The 20892-nt window shown below is 37.0% G+C and overlaps 1 protein-coding gene across 2 annotated transcripts in view; it reads right to left on the bottom strand.

Moving 5' to 3' along the window:
- HECTD2 (HECT domain E3 ubiquitin protein ligase 2) overlaps positions 1-20676 on the bottom strand; it is a 32434-nt gene extending 11758 nt beyond the window's left edge. For both annotated transcript variants that reach the window (XM_058028883.1, XM_058028884.1), the window contains exons 1-13: positions 20278-20676; positions 16060-16189; positions 12520-12658; positions 10970-11072; positions 10034-10123; positions 9425-9489; positions 8367-8412; positions 7187-7296; positions 5624-5772; positions 4091-4214; positions 3379-3475; positions 2396-2503; positions 419-551 (exon numbers count right to left, since the gene is read on the bottom strand). In XM_058028883.1, the coding sequence (XP_057884866.1) occupies positions 419-551; positions 2396-2503; positions 3379-3475; positions 4091-4214; positions 5624-5772; positions 7187-7296; positions 8367-8412; positions 9425-9489; positions 10034-10123; positions 10970-11072; positions 12520-12658; positions 16060-16189; positions 20278-20517 (1534 nt within the window). In that variant the 5' untranslated portion in view covers positions 20518-20676. The remainder of the gene's footprint in view (positions 1-418; positions 552-2395; positions 2504-3378; positions 3476-4090; positions 4215-5623; positions 5773-7186; positions 7297-8366; positions 8413-9424; positions 9490-10033; positions 10124-10969; positions 11073-12519; positions 12659-16059; positions 16190-20277) is intronic.
- Between the last annotated feature and the right edge of the window lie 216 nt (positions 20677-20892).

Here is a 20892-nt window from a genome sequence, read left to right as displayed (position 1 = left end):
AATCTCCATTGATACATGGGAGACCAAGGCTGGCAGTTTGCCAGAACTGAGCATAGTAACAGCACCCAACTATAAGTTGCTGACAAAACCCAGAAAAGCTCCCTCCCTAAACTAGCAATATGAAGACAACTGAGGGCAGAAAGAGAAAATGCAGCATGTGCATAAACAGGGAAGGATGGTAAATGATAAACCAATACATTTGGCCTTATCTCCACTTGAGTATTTGCTAAACCACTGAGCTGTTTTAGGCTGAGATAATTTCCTTCATAACTAATAGCTAAGCTATTAGAAAGTTTATGCTTTGGATATATGCTAATAAACTGTTTATAATATAAAGACTTTTCCATAATTGCTGAGTAGTGCTTACACAGAATCTGAACAAATTCTCACAAGCTACTTAAAAATTATGAGGACTCACCATAATCTGGGTGAAAAATCTGCCGAATCAAAAGCAGAAACCATTCCTTTGTTAGGCCACCCATATCGAGACCAGCTTCTCCTACAAATGTGACTTTCAACTTCTTTTTCAGATCTGCCTTCTTCCTTGCTAGCTATTGTGAAATAGGTAAAGCAGAAAAAAAGGACATTTAACATATTATCACTACCACTAGCCATAGAGAACACATCTCAGCCTCTGCTCTACTGCTCTCGCTTCAATGAAACCACTAATTTGCATAATTTTCTACTAATAGGTCAAAACTATATTTAAACAATGACTGAATTGCAGAAGCAAGACAATTATGACTACTTGACATCATCAACTACTTTGCACATGGTGTCACTCTCTGGGCTTGAAAAGAGGTTAGATGGTGTACAAAAAGGCTTAAAAGGCAATTAGATATAATGAATTGAGTTTGTCTGGAATATTTCAGACCTACATAATTTTTTACCTTTTACTGCGCTACCAGAAGGAAATGGCAAATTATAAAAGTACTTAGACATAATTTGGAAATATTTAGAAACAGGGAAGTAAGCTAACACTTTCAATATTTGGACACCATTTGGTTCTGTGTAAGATGCCTGCCAGCAAGTATCAGCTGCTTTTTAGAACTGTTTTTTTAGACAATGGTAACAAGCATTTTTCATTGCTTTGCTCTAAGAGATAGCATTTCATGCAGGTACAAAAAAATCTGCAAAGAATTAGATGACAGCCTTTTACAATCAACAGTGATCTTTCAGACAGTCTCTATACAAGCTTCCTTTAAACCATTAATTACTGTCCAGCTCCAGAGAAAGCGTTTAAACCAGCCAAGAATATGCATGTGCTAAAATAATCTCCATGTTGTTAGTTGCTCAAGTAAATTCATATTACATAGATTTTATAACTATAAGTATTTGTGTTATTTGAAACAAGTTATTTATTAGCTGAAGTGATTTTCCTTTGCAAATTTTTTAAACTTGAAACACAAGTAAGACATCTTCACTCTCCACCTGCCGTTCCCCATAAATTTGAAAATATGAATATAATACATTTATACTCATCTCTGAGATGGGTAGAAGAAAACACTGGAAACAAACAGGAGAATATTTCAACTTTAAAAACTTTTGAATTTGCTCTTGGTTATTTTAGTGTGGTTAATAAAATGACAGTGCCTGAGAGAAAGCAATATTACCAATTATATTTCTTTCGTCTTAGGATAAAAGGCCAAAAATAGACAAGTTTTAAGATAGAAAAATAAAGTTTAAACTTACATTTTATGACATGAGTAATCAGAATTTGTTTGATGCTGTTTTCACTACCTGGACTTATTTTTCAGTATCATCAGGCTCAATGTTGAGAAATCTCAATGTTGAGAAAGAGAGGGAACTAAATTTCACTAAATAATGTTAATTAGCAAGGTTCAGTGGATACTGAAGAATGGTCTACTTTAATGGACACATCTGTTTCATTTCTAAAAAAGGAAAACTTACATTGAAGAATGTGAGGAATTAGTTAAAAGAATTTAAGACTAGAAAGCCCAAAATTATTCTTATAGGATAGAGAAGGAAAATAATAAAAATATTCAAAGAATTAGAACAGAACAACCTCATTAGTGATTAGTCACATACTATTCATGCTGCTATCATGGAATCAAGTCCTACAGAAATTGATAATTCTGCACTCTATTTTTAACAGAAAAATTACAAATACAAATACAGACCATGTGCAAGCATGTATGTTTGTTATGGGTTTAGCTACAGAGCACTATGAGCACAGGAAATGAATTTCAAAATGTCTCACCCAATCTGTTCTGCAGCACTACAATTTTGACAGTAATTAAATTATCTTTATTTAGTATTATGTAGTTATATTCCCAATCTCTTAGTGCAAAAGATTTAAATATGACTTATCAAATTGAAATCTAACAATAGCTACTCTACAGCAACACACAATTTAATTTTATGTTTTTGTTACCTCATCAAGTGAATCACTAACAAGGTGTGTCCTCCTCACTTTTACATTTAGGAATAACATATTCATGTCAGGCTTCTGTCTGCGAGAGACTTTATCCACAAGGCTTTGCTATTTGAATGGAAAAGAAACATCACACATGCAGTATCTTCATTTGAAAAAAAGGTGTCACACTTGTTAACTGTAAAAAGGTCTCAGTATGGTGCATTGAAGACATTGCCCTGACACGGTAACTGCTTCAGTCTCTTCCAGGAGATGAAGAGAAATTTCTTTCCTACTGCAGATACCTTCTACACTACATTTGAATTAATGTCTTGACAGGTTTAACAAGAAGGTGGCACTTCCCAAATTGTTAGAAATAAACCCATAAAATTCTGGAAACTGGCTTATGCTTTAATTAGTTATTCACAAGGTATATCCTGCAAGACAGGAGTGGATAGGTGGTGGTGCTGCCACACAGGGCACTGAGGAGAGTATCACTTATCATCTGCAGAAAACTACTATTAAGGGAGGCAGACAATGCCTCTTTCCACCCAGAAGAGGCTGCTCAGAAGCTGCACCTCTTCCACAGCCTAAAAGAATACAGTTGAATCTTGGTCTTCCATGACAACACACCTCCATAGAATAAAATACAAAGCAGTTCAAGATTCTCATAGATTTTTTCTTCCTTAATCATCGTGTTAATTTAACATGCTAGCATGTTACACTTGTTTCTCAATAGAGGAAGTAAAGTAAGTCAATACTAGAAGCTATTCTCTAAAACACCACCCTCTATAAGGATCCTGACACTAAGTACACAAAAAGAAAAAAATACTCAGAGAACCCAGCATGGACATCTGTAGACTATTCACAGTAAAATGATTTAAGTTCTTTTTCAGGGTAGTCAGAAATACTAGAAGTTGTAACAACAGGTGTAATATCAATCTAACAATTACTCATAAAGTACCAATGGATGAGACATAAACATTTATCATTGAGGGACTTACCCGTGCAATACTTATCATTTGTTGTTCTGAGTCCCTTTGAATAATAACTTTTTTTGCTGCTATAGAAATAATAAATGGGTATTGACAGAAAGAAAACCTAATAAGAGAAAAGAAGATTAAATATTTTACTTCTAGAATACTATTTTCATTTTAAGAATATAGGAGTGAATTATCATTCAGTAAGTAATTCCTCCACAATAATTTGCAAATAGCTGCTGTTTTTTTCACTTTGTATATAGTGATACTTGACTCACTAGAACAAATTGTTATTTGAAAATACTGCTAGAAACTGAAATTAGTAATACTTATCTTTTCTCATTTGGGTTTTTTTGTGGTTTGTTTTGTTTAGTTGTTTTTTTCCCTTCTCCAGTAGAATATCAGGTATCAGACAGAAGAGCAGCCTGAAATACCTGATTCAGTGGGGCAAATTATGGTCTCCAAGTTTTCCCCAACTACTGCTGAAGGCAAGGAAAATGCCTATGAATGTACTGGAGGCTAAAATATGTCTGTAGTAAGACACAGTCAGAAGTCTATGCCAATAATTAATAAAATTACTTTATTATCATCCATATTTTACACATTTTTTCTAGTTTGCAAAGGCAGACAGATTTATTTCAGACAATCTCACAATCTCACTACATTTAATATACATAGCATAGACACAAAGCTTTGAAGTACTACTCAACAAGAAACAACCAGTAACTCCTCTTACCTGTGAGAATTCCCATAGCATTGCCAGTTATGATATTCTTCCATAAGATCAATATGATCAAGTGTAGAATTATAGAAATCTGTATATGAAATAATGGGAGGGCTAATCAGACTATTTGCAGCATCTGCAAAGAAAACATAAAAGCATTTTAATATAATGCCTAGGTTCAGCACATCTCATTTCTTGGCATCATGAGCACAAGTGATATCCAAAACTTTAAGCCAAGTCTAAAATAATACAAAAAATTTATAACTTTGTTAGAGAACTTAGCTCAGTCTTAGCTACAGACCTGTAACTACAACATAACACTATACAACATCACATTAATTGCTGTAGAAAGCAGTAAATCCCTAGTCCAGCCCATTTATGATAAGGGAACCTCAGTTTGACTCTGGTTTCCTTACTGACACACACTAAATTAAGGTTTTATGGATGAACGGTACTATGTTCTGCTGAAATTGATGAAAAAGCAGTTTGATAAATGAAAGTGTTTAAGAAATCCATATAATTTCAAGCAGCTATGGCTAGAAAATTACTTTTTTTTTCCAGTACACCATCTAGACCTGCACAAAAATTAAGTTCTTGACAAAAGGAAGAAAGCTTAAATGTGAATTCTAACTCATTATATAATGGCATTCATAAAGTGTCAAACAGTTAATAAGTTTTCTCTTATTTGCTGAATTTGCTGAATTTACAATTCAGCATAATATAACTTTGGACAGTCAGACACAACGTACTGTCTTTTGATTGACTAAATAGCTCTTTTCCCAGAATTAAAGAACAATCAACTCTTTCATAGATGATTATAAACACATCTTGGGTTTAGATATAGGTGTACTAACGTGCCTAACTCTGGACAGGCAGGACTGTGCATAAGACTTTTAAGTAGAAGTTCTAGGTTGACAGTGAAAACATCTTAATTTCAATTTTAATTTTTGTTTGGTGGTTTAGTCTTCTCCTAAAAGAGAGAAAGTAAATACTCTAATCACCACTTGGCAGCAGTTAAGAAGGTTTACATTTGCAGTAGTCAAATTTGCTGTGCTCTGTGTTGAACTGAGCGGGAATTCATTTTTTAAGCTGTAATTTTGGATGTAAGAGGCACATGCATTGCCTAACTTCCTTTAGATGCTAAATATTCTGTGGGGGTAGGTGAGTTACAGAAGAAATTCTGGCAGCTACAAGTTTAAGACAGTTTATTTTATAAATCTAAGGGAAACCTTAACCATTGGTTACTTTTGTGGATTTCTGTTTGAACAATCTTCAGTTGCTGTCACGAGAAAACTCTGCATAACAATTATCCTCTACTGGAAAGCAAGTAGGATGACTTACCAACAGAGGACTCTTGCTTACTACATTTTAGCATTTTATTGTAGTTTGTACTGTGCCACCATCATTATCAGTCTTCCCCAGAAGACTGATAAACTATCCTCACCCAATATGTGTGTGCATGTGTATAAAACAAATCCTATATACACACACAAATATACATATAAAAACATATACATGCCCACACAGTTCAAGAAAAATACCTACTAAATAAAGACAGGACTTTTGTTGCTGATGGAATCCACCAGGTACATTTCACCATAGGTGGAAACTCTTCAGGTTTTGCAGGAAACAGCCGTAAAGAAATAAATTGCAGTAATCTGTCCACCACCTGCTTGAACCTCTTCTGTGAAATCCTAAAACAAACATGCTGCACTTACTCTCATGTGATCACTGTCTACACTAGAGTTTGTTATCAAATTTCAATGCTTTTAAAGAAACTCCCTCATTAAAATTTTTAAATTCAACTTGAATTGTTTAAATTATTTTTTAAAATACTTTTGTCCTGTACATAAAAAAAACATTCTACATGTAAAGTTTGAAAAAGAATGCTTTTAAATATTGACACATGGTAATTCTCTTCAGTGCATCCCTAACTATGCTCTTTAAGTCTATGGAAAAACAAAAACAAGAGTAATAGAATAATTATCTGTTCTTGACTTTTAGTGAACAAAACAAAAATTCTTCTCAATTTCACTCCACACTCTGAATTCTGAGGAATTCTGAATAATTTTAAGATACATAGTCCTTTCAAATAAAAAGTGGTATATGCTTCGTATGCTAGTGCCATGTGCATATTTTAAATTATGCACTGCACCACTTCAATAATAGCACAATACACATACATGTGTAGACAAGTTAAAATAACCTTTTCTAAACAAGAGCTCTCCTATTTTAATGGTTTCCATTTCTAACACATGCTTTAAGACCAAAAACATTGATATGTCTATTGCACCCTTAACTAAAAGTGGAAATCTCATTTGTAAATGCAGTTCCAATGAAGTAATATTTTACCACAATTTTAAGCAAATCTGGACATAAGGAGGGGAGGGAAATTGAATTACCATCCTTGCAGAGAAGAAAATCCTTAATTAAGATTTCCTAGGAGAATTGGAAATTGCAAATGTGGCCAAACTTTGTTTTTACCTCAAACAGAATTTTTGCTCAGTCAGTACATGGAAGGCAATCTGCACACAAACTTAGGAGCTGCTCTTTGGGCCGTTACCCCCATACGAATTTTTTTGTGAGGTGCTCTTAGAGTTCTTTCAATTAATTACAAAGCTAACACCCTAACCACACTCTCTCACCACCTCTATTGCACCAGGAAGCCAGGCCACTAGTTTGGTTGTGGTTTCTGTATATTACAGCAACATTACAGTATCTTTTGCAATTTACATGAGATTAAACTTTATTTAAAGAAAGATCATAAAGATGGTTGTTTTAATAGTACCATGTAAATATATAAATAAAATTTACACACAAGTTATTTTGCATATGTTATCAAAAATAACTCTGATAAGTAATTTTGCGATTAAGGCTCTTCTGCAGAAGTATAATAATTTTTATACATCATGTACATTTTGCATCTATAAAACAGTATCACTTAGTGGACTATGTCCACACGTATTTGAAAGTAACAAAACCAATCTCTTTAGTCAATTAAATTAATTTTCATATAATTTATAACACAGTCAACATCAATGGAAAGACAGAACAATTGTAATCCTAGAAATGGAATTTGTAATGTGGGGTTTTGGTTTTTTGTTTTACTTTTTAGACCAGTGCACTAGGAAATGATGGTCAGCTTCTGTTAAGGCTGCTATCTGTCTTAGCAAGTGAGCATAGATGACATAAGTAGAAGTGTTACTAAATTGAGGATTCTGAAAAAGATTAAAAAAAGTGTTAGGTTAATAAACTGCATAAAGGGAAAAAAGTCATTAGGATTTTTTTCTTATGTTTGTTGTTGCCAGTACAATTACACAAGAAAGTAGTTCACCAAACAGCTGTGACAGAGGTAAAACTATGGGAAAAAACAACTCACAACTTCTGTATTGTAAAAATATGATTTTTTTCCCCCAAAAGAAAGCCCACAGGTAGCCCAAAAGCAGTACTCAAAATTCTGGATCATTCTTGACATTGTAACACAAACTACACTCCTCTAAGTGATGTGGGTTTTGTATCAGTAATACAAATTCTTATAGCTCCTGTCTATACCAGATCAATTCAAACTAATTTTCCCTCTATTCCATTTGTTCACATATTCCCTTATTTTAGCAGGACACATTATTTTTAATACACAGCTTGCATATACCACCCCAGAGAAGAAAACAATTGTCTCAATAAATTAAATTGCCATTTGATATTCTCAAATAGCAGCAGAAACTGCTCTTTGTGTGCAGAGGTGTTAGGTACACTAGCAATATATAAAGGAGAAATCTGCTACAAATGCAAGCCAACTATAGCAGCAAAGGCAAGAGGTGACCACAGACAGAAATCAGACACTATAACAAGTCAGATAGACTGGAAAAAGTCAGCCAGACAGAATGGATAAAATGCAACACTGGAAAAAGTCACAGCGATATCAGAAAGTGCATATACTGAAACTTTCAGAGTTACAGCATCCTAATACAGCAAATCTGGGAATAAGGACAACATAAGAACAAATAACTAGGTAAAATATTTATTCTTCCAACCCAGAAAATAAAAGCAAACAATTACTTGTCTATCAGTGCATTGTTTTAGTCTATGCAACCTTTCCCTATCAACTGTCTTCCATTAAGCTCCCATTCCCATCATGCATTACACTTTTTTACATACTTTAACACATTCTTACAACAGGTAATTGGATGTGAACTATCTCAGCTATATAAACTATCTTGTTTGCACAGTATACTGGTTTATAGATCGTAAGTTGACACATACTTACATAAAAATACTGTATTTTCCTTACCTGTAAAAGTATACAATATGCTCTAAGATCATCCTTTGTTCGTGGCCTATGAAGGAATGAAATTACAAACAGAACCATATGGATCCATAATTTACAGACATTAGAGTCATGAAATCATGAATGATTTTATTTTGCTTTGCTAGTATGTATAAATTACCATATCAAAGAATCTTCACTGCTCTCAAAAACTGAAAAGGTCATTTACAGATTCTGACAATTCTCTGAAAGTAGCAGGCCATTTATCATCCATCTTTTTAAAACATGACAGAAGGCAAAAAGGGTCAGAATTGAAGAGTCAGAGGCGTTCTAAAGAGGGAATTCAGCGTTATTGTCTATCTCAAGTGACACCATAAAGGAGTTTATTTGCTCCTCTTTGATATTTCCTGCAAGAATTCTCCATACACTTCTACCACTGCAGCCTCTGTACTCCTTCATGTTTATCAAAGCTTTTACATAACCACAAATACACGCAGCACCAGCACAAAAAGCAGTGTAAGTTGGAGAAAGGGGTTGCCAAGACCTGGGTCACACCGTCTCTTGCTATACCTCTTTATAAATTACACTATACATTCTCACTTCTATTACTTCATGCTAAGATGCTGTCATCTCCAAAAACCCTTCTGCTTTTTGGCCATCCCTTTCTGCATCCTGTACTGCTCTTTCTGTGGTGCTGCCTCACACAAACAGTATTGTGAAGCAAACTGTGGATCAGGGAATTGTCCTGGTTGCTGTTGGGGGATAGACAATGAGAATAAGTTTTAACCTAGTTGAATTCTTAAATTCATCTCACAATTAAGAAGTCCAAAGAAATGCCCTGGCAGCAAGCAGCTGAGATTTGGTGACGGGATGCATGGCTGCGTATGGATCTGTCTCTCAGAAGTTCAAGGCCAGCTTACAGAGCTCAAGATGTATTTCAGCAGATTTGCAAAAAGAATTAAGTTCTTATGTATCAAATAAGTTGCATCACATTTTCTTTTTTTGCCTAAAACAATAAATATAAAACATATAGCAGATTTAAGTGCTGGTGCAGCACTGATGCAAACATTTATTATAATTACCCTGTCCATTCTTGCAGTAGACCATTAATTATTCCTTTTAGGACTGACTTCTGAACATCTTGAGGCTATGTAGAAAGGAGAGGAAAAATAATATCTGAATTACACATATTGAATACAAGGCATTGTACAAACAAGCAACTTTGCTATGCTTGTATTTCAAGACAGCTAAGAAATCTTTTGTGTTATGATGCTGATCTCCTAAATATCCTCTTCACAGATGTACTGAGCAAGTGTGGGGTTGTGCCAATGGTGCCTTTCAACACTTATATCCTATAAATATAATTTCTAAACTACTCCTTTTCTTTTGTATACTAGGCCTATATTTTACTATTCACATCCTTACATTTTTTAATTTCTCACCATGCAGTCCCATGACAGCCATGTAATCTTTCTAAGATATGCAGTCTTTAAGAACTACCACAATATAAACTATGCTTTACTAGAAGGAAAATGTTCCTGCTCTTTTACTAGAGCAGCTGTCAGGATTCTATGACAATTCTCATGGGATCATCTGAAGTATGTTTTGAGAGATTCTTCAGAAATCATGCCTATGTGGGAAAAACTTTGGTATAAAACGGTATAAAGCATGAATTCTTTTTCTCTACTTACAGTATTTAATAAGGCATCATAGACAACATTCACAAAGTTTGCATCGATTCCAGAGTCCTCAATGGTATTAAATGGAGAATTGGTATCTTTCTGTAAGTTAGATAATACATGAACCATTTTGAATATTTTATAGCTATCTTTAATATGTAAGTTTAACAGCAAGCTTAGGAAAACATTTTCATATATATTTCCTTAATCAAGACATAAGAGTATAAGTTTCCTTAATTAGTACGCTAAAGACAGAGCAAAACAATAGTAATCCTACACATATTCATGTTGGCATTCTATTTTCAAAATGTAAAAGGGTTTCAAATAATGAATTACATTGAACTTTCATCTTTGTGGTTGATCCATTATCAGACAAAGGCAAGAAAATTTTAAGCATTCAATATTTATTAAATAACTAAAGGTCACAGGTTATTTCATCCAGACTCAGATCCATTTTAAATATCATAAGCACATTTTGCTTTATAATAGGGAGGAAATAATAATTTAGCATGAATTCAGAAAGATAAATATAACAGCTCCCAGGAAAACCAAGAATGCCATCATAACACATGAACAGCTACAAGAGAGCTGATATCACATCTTTTTTTTAGGGGTAGGGAATTTCTGTTTCCAGATTTGCCTGGGCCTCTGTATTAGCATGATGTTTTAAAACTCTAATTTGTGTAGAAAGTACCTACACAGTCACACTGTCACAAACAAACGACATACTGGAATTTTAAAGGTCCACAAACTTGAAATAAAATTGCTTAACTGGAATCAATAAATCAATGCAGTAACAGATTGTCTACAAAAAGCAGGTGAGATCATGACAAAATTATCTGAGTGGCCTTGAATACCTGGCTGAAAGCCTTTAACAGATATTTTTGGAAACATTTTGAAGATACAAAGCACTGTAATTACTAAATAGTATTAGGAATTATCTTCTACCTTAAATGCAGCATTTATCTCCAAGAAAGAATCAAAAGTTGTAGAATAAAAATTATGTACAGCTTTCCAATCTCCCGATGCCTTCGACTTTTCCATATCATCCCTAGAGAAAATACATTCAAATACTGGTAATGGTTTGATCTTGCCATCCACTTAGACCTTAAAATGCACTGTAACTTTAAGCTTTTCTCACTAAGCACACTTACAAGACAGACGAGTATAATATCTGTATCTTTCTAACCTCTTTCTTGTCATTTAAAGATCATGGTATTATAAGAGAACAAAAGCATAGTTTGTGTTTGATACACCTGAGCAATGTCTTTTATTCAAAATGTTAATTCACAATGTCACAGTTCAGCATGTTAGGACAAATAATTAACAGAACAGAATTAAGCTGCAGCTAGACTGACATGATAAAGTTTCTCAGAGTAAGTATGATGGCTCTTAAACTACTCAAATTCACTAGAATTTCTCAAAGTTTTCTTTCTTCTAAATTTTTTCAAATAGAACTTAATCTTAGGCATCGGTGGACAATCTAAGGTGGTTAATCTTAGACAAGGTGGTCAATGGTGACAGTCAACGTGGTTTCACTAAGGACAACTTGTGCCTGACAAATCTGGTGGCCTTCTAGGCCTTCTACTAGGGTTACAGTGCTGGTGGATGATGGAAGAATGATGCCATCTACCTGGACCTGTGCAAGGCCTTCCTCTGGAAGCTGCTTCCTCTGACTGTGCTGCAGGCTGTGCAAGAAATCCTCAGCATAAAGAAATCCACACCCAGCCCAGTGCTGGGAGCAGCTGCCAGATCCAACTGAGAAGGACCTAGGCCTGCCTGGAGGATGGCAACCATAGGAGAAGGGAAATGGAGAGGTGGTGGGGGCCAACAGCTGGGAATTCAAATGGACAGGAAAAGGGCTAATGGCTTTAACCTGCAGGAGGGCTGATTTAGATCAGATGTAAGGAAGAAGTTTTTTACAAACACTGCCACAGGTTGTCTAGAGGCAATAGTCAATAGATACAAAAATCTGAATGTGGAAAAAAATTCAGCTCTTTGGATCACCTGAATACCAGGAAAGGATCACCTCTTTGCAAATTTTCCTTTATAGCTCTTTTTTTCCCCAACCAAATACACACTGAATAATCAAAAAGGGTCGCTTTTTCTCCCTGGAAGCACAAAATTTCAAACATGGAAGAGAGAAATAATTGCCAGTATAACCAAAACACCTAAGACTGCACAGGCTTTGCCAGCCTACAATAAACCATATATATTCTTTTCTAAACTAAATGCTCCCTGCATTTCTAATTCTGAAGTGTATGTTTTGCCATTTTCTGTGTGGTACAACACTTCAACCTGGAAAAAATATTTTGATGGTTTTCACAGCAACACAGTTATCAATCCCACCACCACAACCAGACTAATTCCTTGCCAGTCTTACTGAACCTGTTTCCTCATCTGAGATTAAAAAAATCAAATGTTTGAATTAGGTCAAAATGAAAAGAATTCCAAAGAAAGGAAGAAAGCACATTTCTAGGAACACCAGTATAACTTACTGAAAATCTTTCACAGTTTTGGTTCGAATTGGAAGGGAAGGTTCAGGAGGAATTGGTGCTTTCAGTTCCTGGGGTAACGTATCCATCGACATGCGCTTCTTTTGCCGTACATCCAGGCAAAGAGCTGGTAGGTCCCTCCCTTAAAAGAAAGGTAAAGAAGAGCAAATACAATGCATCTAACACAAATAAACTGGTACTAGGAAAAAAAAAACTTCAAGTGTGTGATTCTAATTCTTTTAAAAAGTATTTTTCTTCCCATGTGCACATGCAGATACGATGGAAAATTTGGCTAACAAAAACAGTAGTGATGCCAATTATTGTATTTCCAATATAGATTGTAAATTTTCAATAAATAAACTGCAACACTGGTGCTCCTTACAGCTAAGAAAAATCTCATGCATGACCACACCAAAGTCCAACCATCATAAAAGGACAAGACTTCAGTCCCTTTTTCTACACTGTGATTTAGAATTTTAGCTACAGATGACGGTGAAACATCTACAGTTTCCATAGAGAATCTCTCCAGAAAACTAAATGGAAAAGGCTAATTTTTTTTGTCTTACACAGAATTAGTGGTGAAAGAGAAGCATCTTTGAATGCTTCTTTTTAATACATTTGGCTACCTATTCTAGTACAATTGGCAGTGCTTTGCCAAGGCCTTTCCATTTTACTCCTTCCTTTCTATTTGATCTGAGAATAGTTGATCAGATTAGCATGGCAAGACTTGGCAACAGCTACAGTGAGAGGAGAGACAAGGCTGCCTCTGTGTCCAACACAGCTCCAAAACACACCCACACAGGCCAAAGCTGAGCCCAGCAGTGACAATGGCATAGGACCCCTGTGACAATATATTTAGGAAAGGGTGAAAAAAAAAACTGCACAGCAGCTGACAGAGAGGAAGGATTAAAAAAAAAAAAAGGAAGAAAAAAAAGAAAGAAACTACCCTACAGACACCCACATAAGTGGAAAAGAAGGAGAAGGAGGAGGTGAGTCAGGTCTAGAGCAGAGGATCCTCTGCAGCCAGTGGAGAGCCAATGCCTGATCAGGCTGCTGGCAGAATTGGAGAGAACTTGAGAACAAGGGAAGGTGTGGTAAGCAGGGAAGGGGAAGGTGTTTTGAGTTTTGTTTCTGTTTAGTTTAACTGGCAATAAATTAATACCCTCAAGTCTGTTCCGCCTATGATGAAAATGGGAAAGTGTACTCCCAGCCTTTATTTCAAATCCATGAGCTTTTTCATCTTATTTTCTCCCCATGTCCTGTTGAGGAGGGGAAGCCACAGAGCAGCTTGGTGGGTGTCTGGCAGTCAGCCAAGGTAAGCCCACCCAAAACATGAAAAAATATTTCCACTGCATTTCCAACACTCATTTTGACAGTGTCTTCACAAACATCCTCAAACACTCTTACAGTCTGATTTATGCTGCTCATTTTTAAAAGCATTTACATGAATTGTGACATATGTTTGGGATAAAAGACACTATATAAAATAAAAGTGTCCTCAAAAGTCATACATATTTAATGAAAATCCTCTATGAATTGTATAAGACCCCTCTAAGCCTTTTTAAAGATTTGGTTTTTTTTAATTAACTAAACATCAAAGTAGTATCACTACACTGCTGCCTACTCCATTTATCACAGCAGGGAAACAGATGCTATAAAAGTCCCATGAATCCAAAAGCATATTTTTTTCTCTCATGCTCATGACAGAGTCATTGTCCGCGTGACTTAGCCACCATTCATGAGATAACAGACAGAGGTGCCCTCAATCACCTGAGGATGCATCAGTTACTGATATGGAACCTTGTCCATTCTCACAGATGGAATTTTAACCATTTTAAGAAAAGAGCAGTAATTGAAAAAAACAGAGCAGACATATAGATAATAAATTAATCCAAGCCAAGGTGCCAAACCATTCCAACCATGCATATGTTCTGCTATTGAACACCATTCTCTGAAAGCAGGATGGACTGATATTAAAGAATATAAGAATTTGTCTTATTTTTATACTCTGAGAAAAACAAGTTTTTTGATTTAACTTTCATTCTGTCTTCTCAATTTTAAATGGATTAAACATTGAGTTATAACCAGCTGAACACACTGAATGAGGAAAACATTCCTTCTGCATCTGTAGAAGAGACATCTGCTGGCAGACACTGCTTCTCAATTCAGTAAATTGAAACTGCAGGTGCTAAGCTGGTAATTTGCACCCTGTCAGCAATGTCATCTTCTTTGAAATACATGCAGTTTAATTTACATATACTAAAATTGATTTTTTAATAGTATCTTTAACACATATGGTCAACTTCAGTATGTTTTGTCATCATTCAAGTTTATTTGTACATAGATTAATTTGCTCTTCTGCCCGTAAAGAATACTAATTAAGATCCATCACTGGAGTTTCATTGAGCTGAAATGGGAAATTTTATGTATTGAGTTGATAAACAGCAATAACACAATATTACAAGACAAGAAAAAACAGTAATTTCTGGCTTCTTGCCCAGTTACATCAAGTAAAGATTCAGCTGTGCATGACTGCTTAAGAAATGATTAAAAACTTTGGTGAAGAAAATCTCCTTGATACAAAGCAGAAAGTTTTGCAGTACAGCTAATAAAATATTATTTTAGTAAGAATCTAGTGCTGCAAGTTATAAACCACCTTTTTCTGTACAACTTTGAAACTGACAATACTTGTCAACAGTTTTGTTTCAAAGTTGCACTACTGAGATCTCTCAGTGCAGTCTCTTTCTTGCCTCAATTTCACTGAGTGCTATAAAGACTTAGTGAACCACAGCACAATAAGCCTGAAGGGGACTTGCTCAGAGACAAGATCAATACAAACCTGACAAATGCTTGTACAGTCTTTTATGAAAAATCCCAAATTACTGAATTCCTAGCCCAAAAGTCAAATAAAAATTCCAGGTCTAACCACAATATCATCCCATCTAGGCTTCATTATTCTAGCCGACCATGCTTAATACAGAGCTACACCTTCTATCTTTTCATCAAGTATTGTTACCTCATCACAGCACAACATTCCTTCTCACTTATAAAGCTATTCAGAACTCACTGTTTCCTGTGCATTTTACTTTTTGCCATCACTGGCCTTCATCTTCACTGAAAAACACCATCTCCCAGCAACTACCTCCCTTGTAAAAGTCTTATGCTTGCTTCATTCCCACCATCCTTCAGATGGGAATAAAATAATTATCTCCAAAGTTCTGAAAATTTCTAGAGATACTGCCTGATTGCAGCTAGACAAATATCTCCAGATAAACTGCTGAATCAGTACCTTTCTTTAAAATTTCAGATAGTTATTCCATCCTCCAGATCTATTTGTTTTTTCTTATCCAACTTGTCTCTATGACACAACCTCCACTGAGGATGGGCTATCATATATCTCACTGCCTCTACAATGTACAACACAGCATAATTTAATGAAATCTAGATTTCCAGATTTTCTGGCACTACCAAAATACAAATACTGGCAGAAAACCGAGCACCTTCTAAACTTGGTAACTAAGTAACAGGTCTTTTTTTTCTTACCGTTTTTGATGTTGGGTATAACAAGTTGCGTAGGTGAATTTCTGTTTCCGATGCCATCTTTCTTTTGGTTGATAGTTGTGATGAAATTGCTGAAAGTGGAAAACTGATTTTTGGCTCCTTCCTCCAATCCCTGTAATTAAGATGACAGTATGCTCTAAAGGGCTAATACATTACTGCTGTAGTAATCTTCCTAGTGAGGTTTTTACACAGAATTCTTTTAAATCAGGTAATAATTGAATAAAACATAAATAATGATTCTGCAACTTTGTTTCAAATTGATTCAGGAGAGGTACCATAAAATTCCTTTCAATTACATTAAAAAACTCAAGTATTAGGTTGCAGGATATGAAGATATCCTTGGATTTCTGTGAGGAACCTACTTTTATACTTCTCACTACATGCAGCTCAGTTTAAACAGAAGAAAGTGTCACATATTCCTTCTTCCAAATAGCCCTAATATATTCAAGTAGCTTAGACAAATTTCCCTAGACTTAAAATGTGAGGTCAAAAATTCTAACCTCTAAAAAAACTTCAATACTGACTACCTGGCTAAAACTCCCTAATGATTCAAAATGGTCAGCATCTGCTGCCACTGAAGAAAGGCTTACCAACAAAACTTGGTTAACAAAGTGCTAAAAGACTCCCTGCTTGAGCACCTGTACATGCTGTCACCAAGGAGCCCGCGCGAGTCTCTGCTGGGAAGTGTTGAGCACTGATGTGTTTTAACAGCAAACAGAAGTGAAATCACACATCAGACTTCCAAAGGATTGTGCCAATTAGTCTGTTGGCTAATCAGCACGGGGTGCTATTAGATATAGTTATTCACTACAGCATTTGCAAAGCATAGATGGGGTTATGAGGCTTGCCCAAGATGACAGAAATCTCATGATGAATATTTTAATTTTCTTCTCAATTCCAAGTCATCAATTGATATCAGGAGATGGTAGATCAACTCAAAAAAAATATACATACCCTTCCTGCACATCATGATTTTCAACCTCACAGAAACCTAAAGACTCATTTTCCTGATATCTGGCATCTGTGGTCTCAGTTAGAAAAATGTTTCCACACAAACCAAAACTTTAATTCTGCAAATGAGAATATACGTTCTCATATAATATCCTATGAAAATTTTTGAACCAGTACATTTCCCTTTTCTCCTAACAGAAATACATTTAGACTAAGACATGCAGTCAGAGTTCTAAGAAAAGCATTTCACTTCCACCACAACATCCTGAAAAAACAGCAAGGGTAATAATACAGCCCATAAACCTAGCACACCACAGTGTACGCAAGCTGGTACACTGCCAGAAATTTTAAATAACTGTGCCACATACAGCTATTTTTCCATGGCTCATAACTCACTAAATTGTAAATCTGAGCAATCATCAGGACTTCTGGCTTTAAAAATATCAAATTTCAATTTATAAAACTTCTATTTTTACCAACTTTCAGTTTCTAGTTTTAAATTCATTATATGCAACAAACATTGCAAAATAAAATGCAATTACCAGTGTAATTTTCAGATTAACATTTCTTTTTAGTCTATAACTTTTGAAATATCATTAAGATGATTCTTAAAAATCATCTGGCACATGACTGGAGTAAAACAGACCCTGGACAAACATTAGTGACTAAAAAAGAACTTTTAAACAACTCCAGATCTGAGGTTAATCTTCTCAATCACAAAATGTGTGCTCCAGACAAAAAAGCTCTGAAGCACAGACTAGTCTAATTATGATTAATAAGGAATAGATAGCAGAGATAATGGAAAAAAGGAATTTTTGTTAAATAAATTATTGTGACAGCCTTTTTGACTGACTTAGCTTTCTAGGTTTTACTCCAGACACATCACTGAAATACTACAGGTGAACAGTTTCTTTAAAAACCTTCTCCTTACTGCCACCTCCTTCAGCAGTGATGATAAAGAACAAAATCTGCATCCCCTGTTTAACTCCATCATCCTGTTTCAAGTACAGTTCCAACAATATTAGACAAACATATGGACTAAGGCTTTATTGGGAGGCCCTGGAAGGAAACCTCACACTCACTAATGAGAAACCCTGACAACCCCTGAGGGAGTAATCTAGGGCAAGTGCACAGCGCCATGTCATACTTAAAAATTTTGTAGGAGGTCACCGAGCTTTTAGAGCCTAACACTCTACAAGGACACTGCCAGCAGAAAACTGAACACCCACCATTCCCCTCCCACCCACCAAAAGGAATGAATAGGCTAGGAGGGAGTAAGAGGACCAAAGTAATCTTCAGTCCTGTTTTAACACCATCTGCTGGCTTCTTAGTGGAAGTTCTCCAAGCACTAAGCCCTCCATAAGACTGGAGAGTTACTAACATCATATTTTATAAAAATGTATTTCTCATTATTGAAGTTAAATGAAATGTTGAAAACAAGTCAAAAGAGCACATACAGACTGATCTCTCTCAGAAGAGACAAAAGATCATCTAGAGGATCTTCTGGAAAATCCTGTGTTAGCCCTAACATTCCTTACTCAAGACCCTTATGTATATGGCAAGCAAAGAGTAGTGAGGACAAAAGATTTTCTTCCCTGTGCAAGAAGATGTGGAGGACACTCAGATTTCCCAAAGGCATCTGAGAGTGCAACAGGCTGCACTAGAAGCATGATTGTTCCTTCCATTCACAGCTCGAAAGGTGCAACTTCAGACTGTTTTTCCTTTACAGAAGTCTCTAATTGTTCCTTTTATTAGGGAGCAAATTACTTAGCTTTCCACAAGTTTCTTTCCAGAATGTGAATGCTGACACCCAAACCATCACCTCTTTGGTGACAGTCTATGACATCTCTCCACAAAACTCTCTCTCTGTCCCCTCTGTAACACGCTACTGAGCCCCAAGTAAGGCTCTTGGTAAATTCAAACCCTGCCCTGCCCCTGACACACAACCACACCCGGCCAGGTCAGAGCTCCTCTGCAGGTCCCCCTCAGACAGCTTCTGCCTGCGGCCAACACTCCAGAGGTACCTGACCGATGTCCAGCTACAAAGTTCTCCTGGTTCTTTAAAGTAGCTGGAATTCTACATGGCCACCCAGGGGCACATATTTTTCATTAGCTGAGCTAAGCCTGACACATTTTAGGCCAGCACTTTTATCTTTATTCTAACCAACTGGCTTTTACCATTCAAAGTCTAAGGTGGAGATACTGAAAGGTAAGAAAAACTCCCGGGCACTCGTCCATCAGAGACTTCTCCCACCAAATTGGTATTTGAATCACAAGAATAAACATATTCTTGCACATCCTGACAGATTTACAAAGCTGAAAGTCTTTCAGAAGATTGGAACATTTAGGCAAAACACAAAATTGGCAGAATTGCTCCAAGGAGTTTGCAGTTTGCATACAATTACTCAGTTTAACATCACGATTATTTCCTGACAGTCATAAATATTATATGTGCAATCTTTAAATTCAAATTATGAATTTAAATAAATTATAATTTAAATGATAATAAGTCCAATGCCAATCAGAACTGCTGAACTAAAATCTCCTAAGTGTATTACTACAGGATTAGTAACATTTTTGTTCTGTTGTTGGACTGAAGTAACTTACCACAAGTTCCAGCTCATGCTGGGAGTGGGAATTTTTGGGAAAATTTTATGTTCTGTAATATTGTATAGACAGCAGAAAGAAAAGCCCAACTCTGGTATAATTAAAAACCTGAAAAAAGGTTTCTGAAAGGAAGTTATTCTGGCAAATATCCTTCCTCCATTTTTTTCTCTGCATTAATTCATTCATCATTTCATCAAAATGTTCTGTGATCTTTGCTTCAACGCAAAAAAATTTGAAAGATTTTTAAAGAAAAAGTTAAAAATACAGAAGTATTCCCCAGCTACCTCTTTCTCCATCAAGTGTATTAGAGCTGAAACCCTCCACCCCCGAGAACCCTTAATGAACATTCACAATGCTGCAAACCCTCAGTCATGACTAACCCGACAGAGCAGACCGTTGTAAAATGTTAACTATAAGTGGATGGAGAATTTATAGCTTCATTATGTCATTGCTTACAGATGCACTTGTTATTTTTAAGAAACTTGAATGAAAGCCTCTCAACGGAAAGGAACATGAAAGAACACGAAGACGACGATTCCCCCCTTCCCTTTCTCCTCCCAAATGAAGCGGCAAACACAGCAAGCGAACGCGAGTGGCACAGGCGGGCCCGCGGGCGGCTGCCCGGGCGCCGACGGGACTTACCCCGGCAGCCGCGGTTGACGCTGACGGGATGGGCGGCAATTTCTCTCCCTCCTTTTCCTTTTCTTTTTCCTTTTCTTTTTCCTTTTCCTTCTCCCCTTCTCCCTCTTCTTCCTCCTCCTCGCCACCCTCCTCGGCTGACGGGGCCGCGGCGCTGCCCTGGCTCAGCTCCGCTCCCGGCGGATGCCCCTCGCCGGGGCCGGGGGGCAGCTCAGCGGCAGCCGGGGGGCTCTGCAGCGACATGGTCCCGGTCCCGCTCCCGGTAGCCTCTCGGTGCCGTTGGCACCCGCGACCCCGCGCCCTCCTCTTCTCCTCCCTCCGAGGAGCCCCCACGGGCACCCTCAGCTCCGCCGCTCCGCTCGGCCGCCGCGGCACTGCAGCAGCCGTGCTGCTCCCGGGCGCCCAGACACCCCCGCACGGCGGGGCGGAGCGGAGCGCAGCGCAGCGCAGCCCGGCCGCCCCCGCCGCGGCCCCGGCGAGCAGGGGGAGCCCGGGACGCGGCGCAGCGGAGGCGCCGCCGGAGCCGCTGCCCGGGAGCGCCGTCGGCCGCCGCGCCACCTACAGACCGCGGGCAGCAGGAGGGGCCGCCGCCGCCATGCTGCTCATGGGCGGCTCGTG

This window comes from Melospiza georgiana, chromosome 8, assembly GCF_028018845.1.
Source record: "Melospiza georgiana isolate bMelGeo1 chromosome 8, bMelGeo1.pri, whole genome shotgun sequence".
NCBI classification, from domain to species: domain Eukaryota; kingdom Metazoa; phylum Chordata; class Aves; order Passeriformes; family Passerellidae; genus Melospiza; species Melospiza georgiana.
Note: the sequence above shows the minus strand (reverse complement) of the source record. Positions and strands in the feature narration are given on the sequence as shown.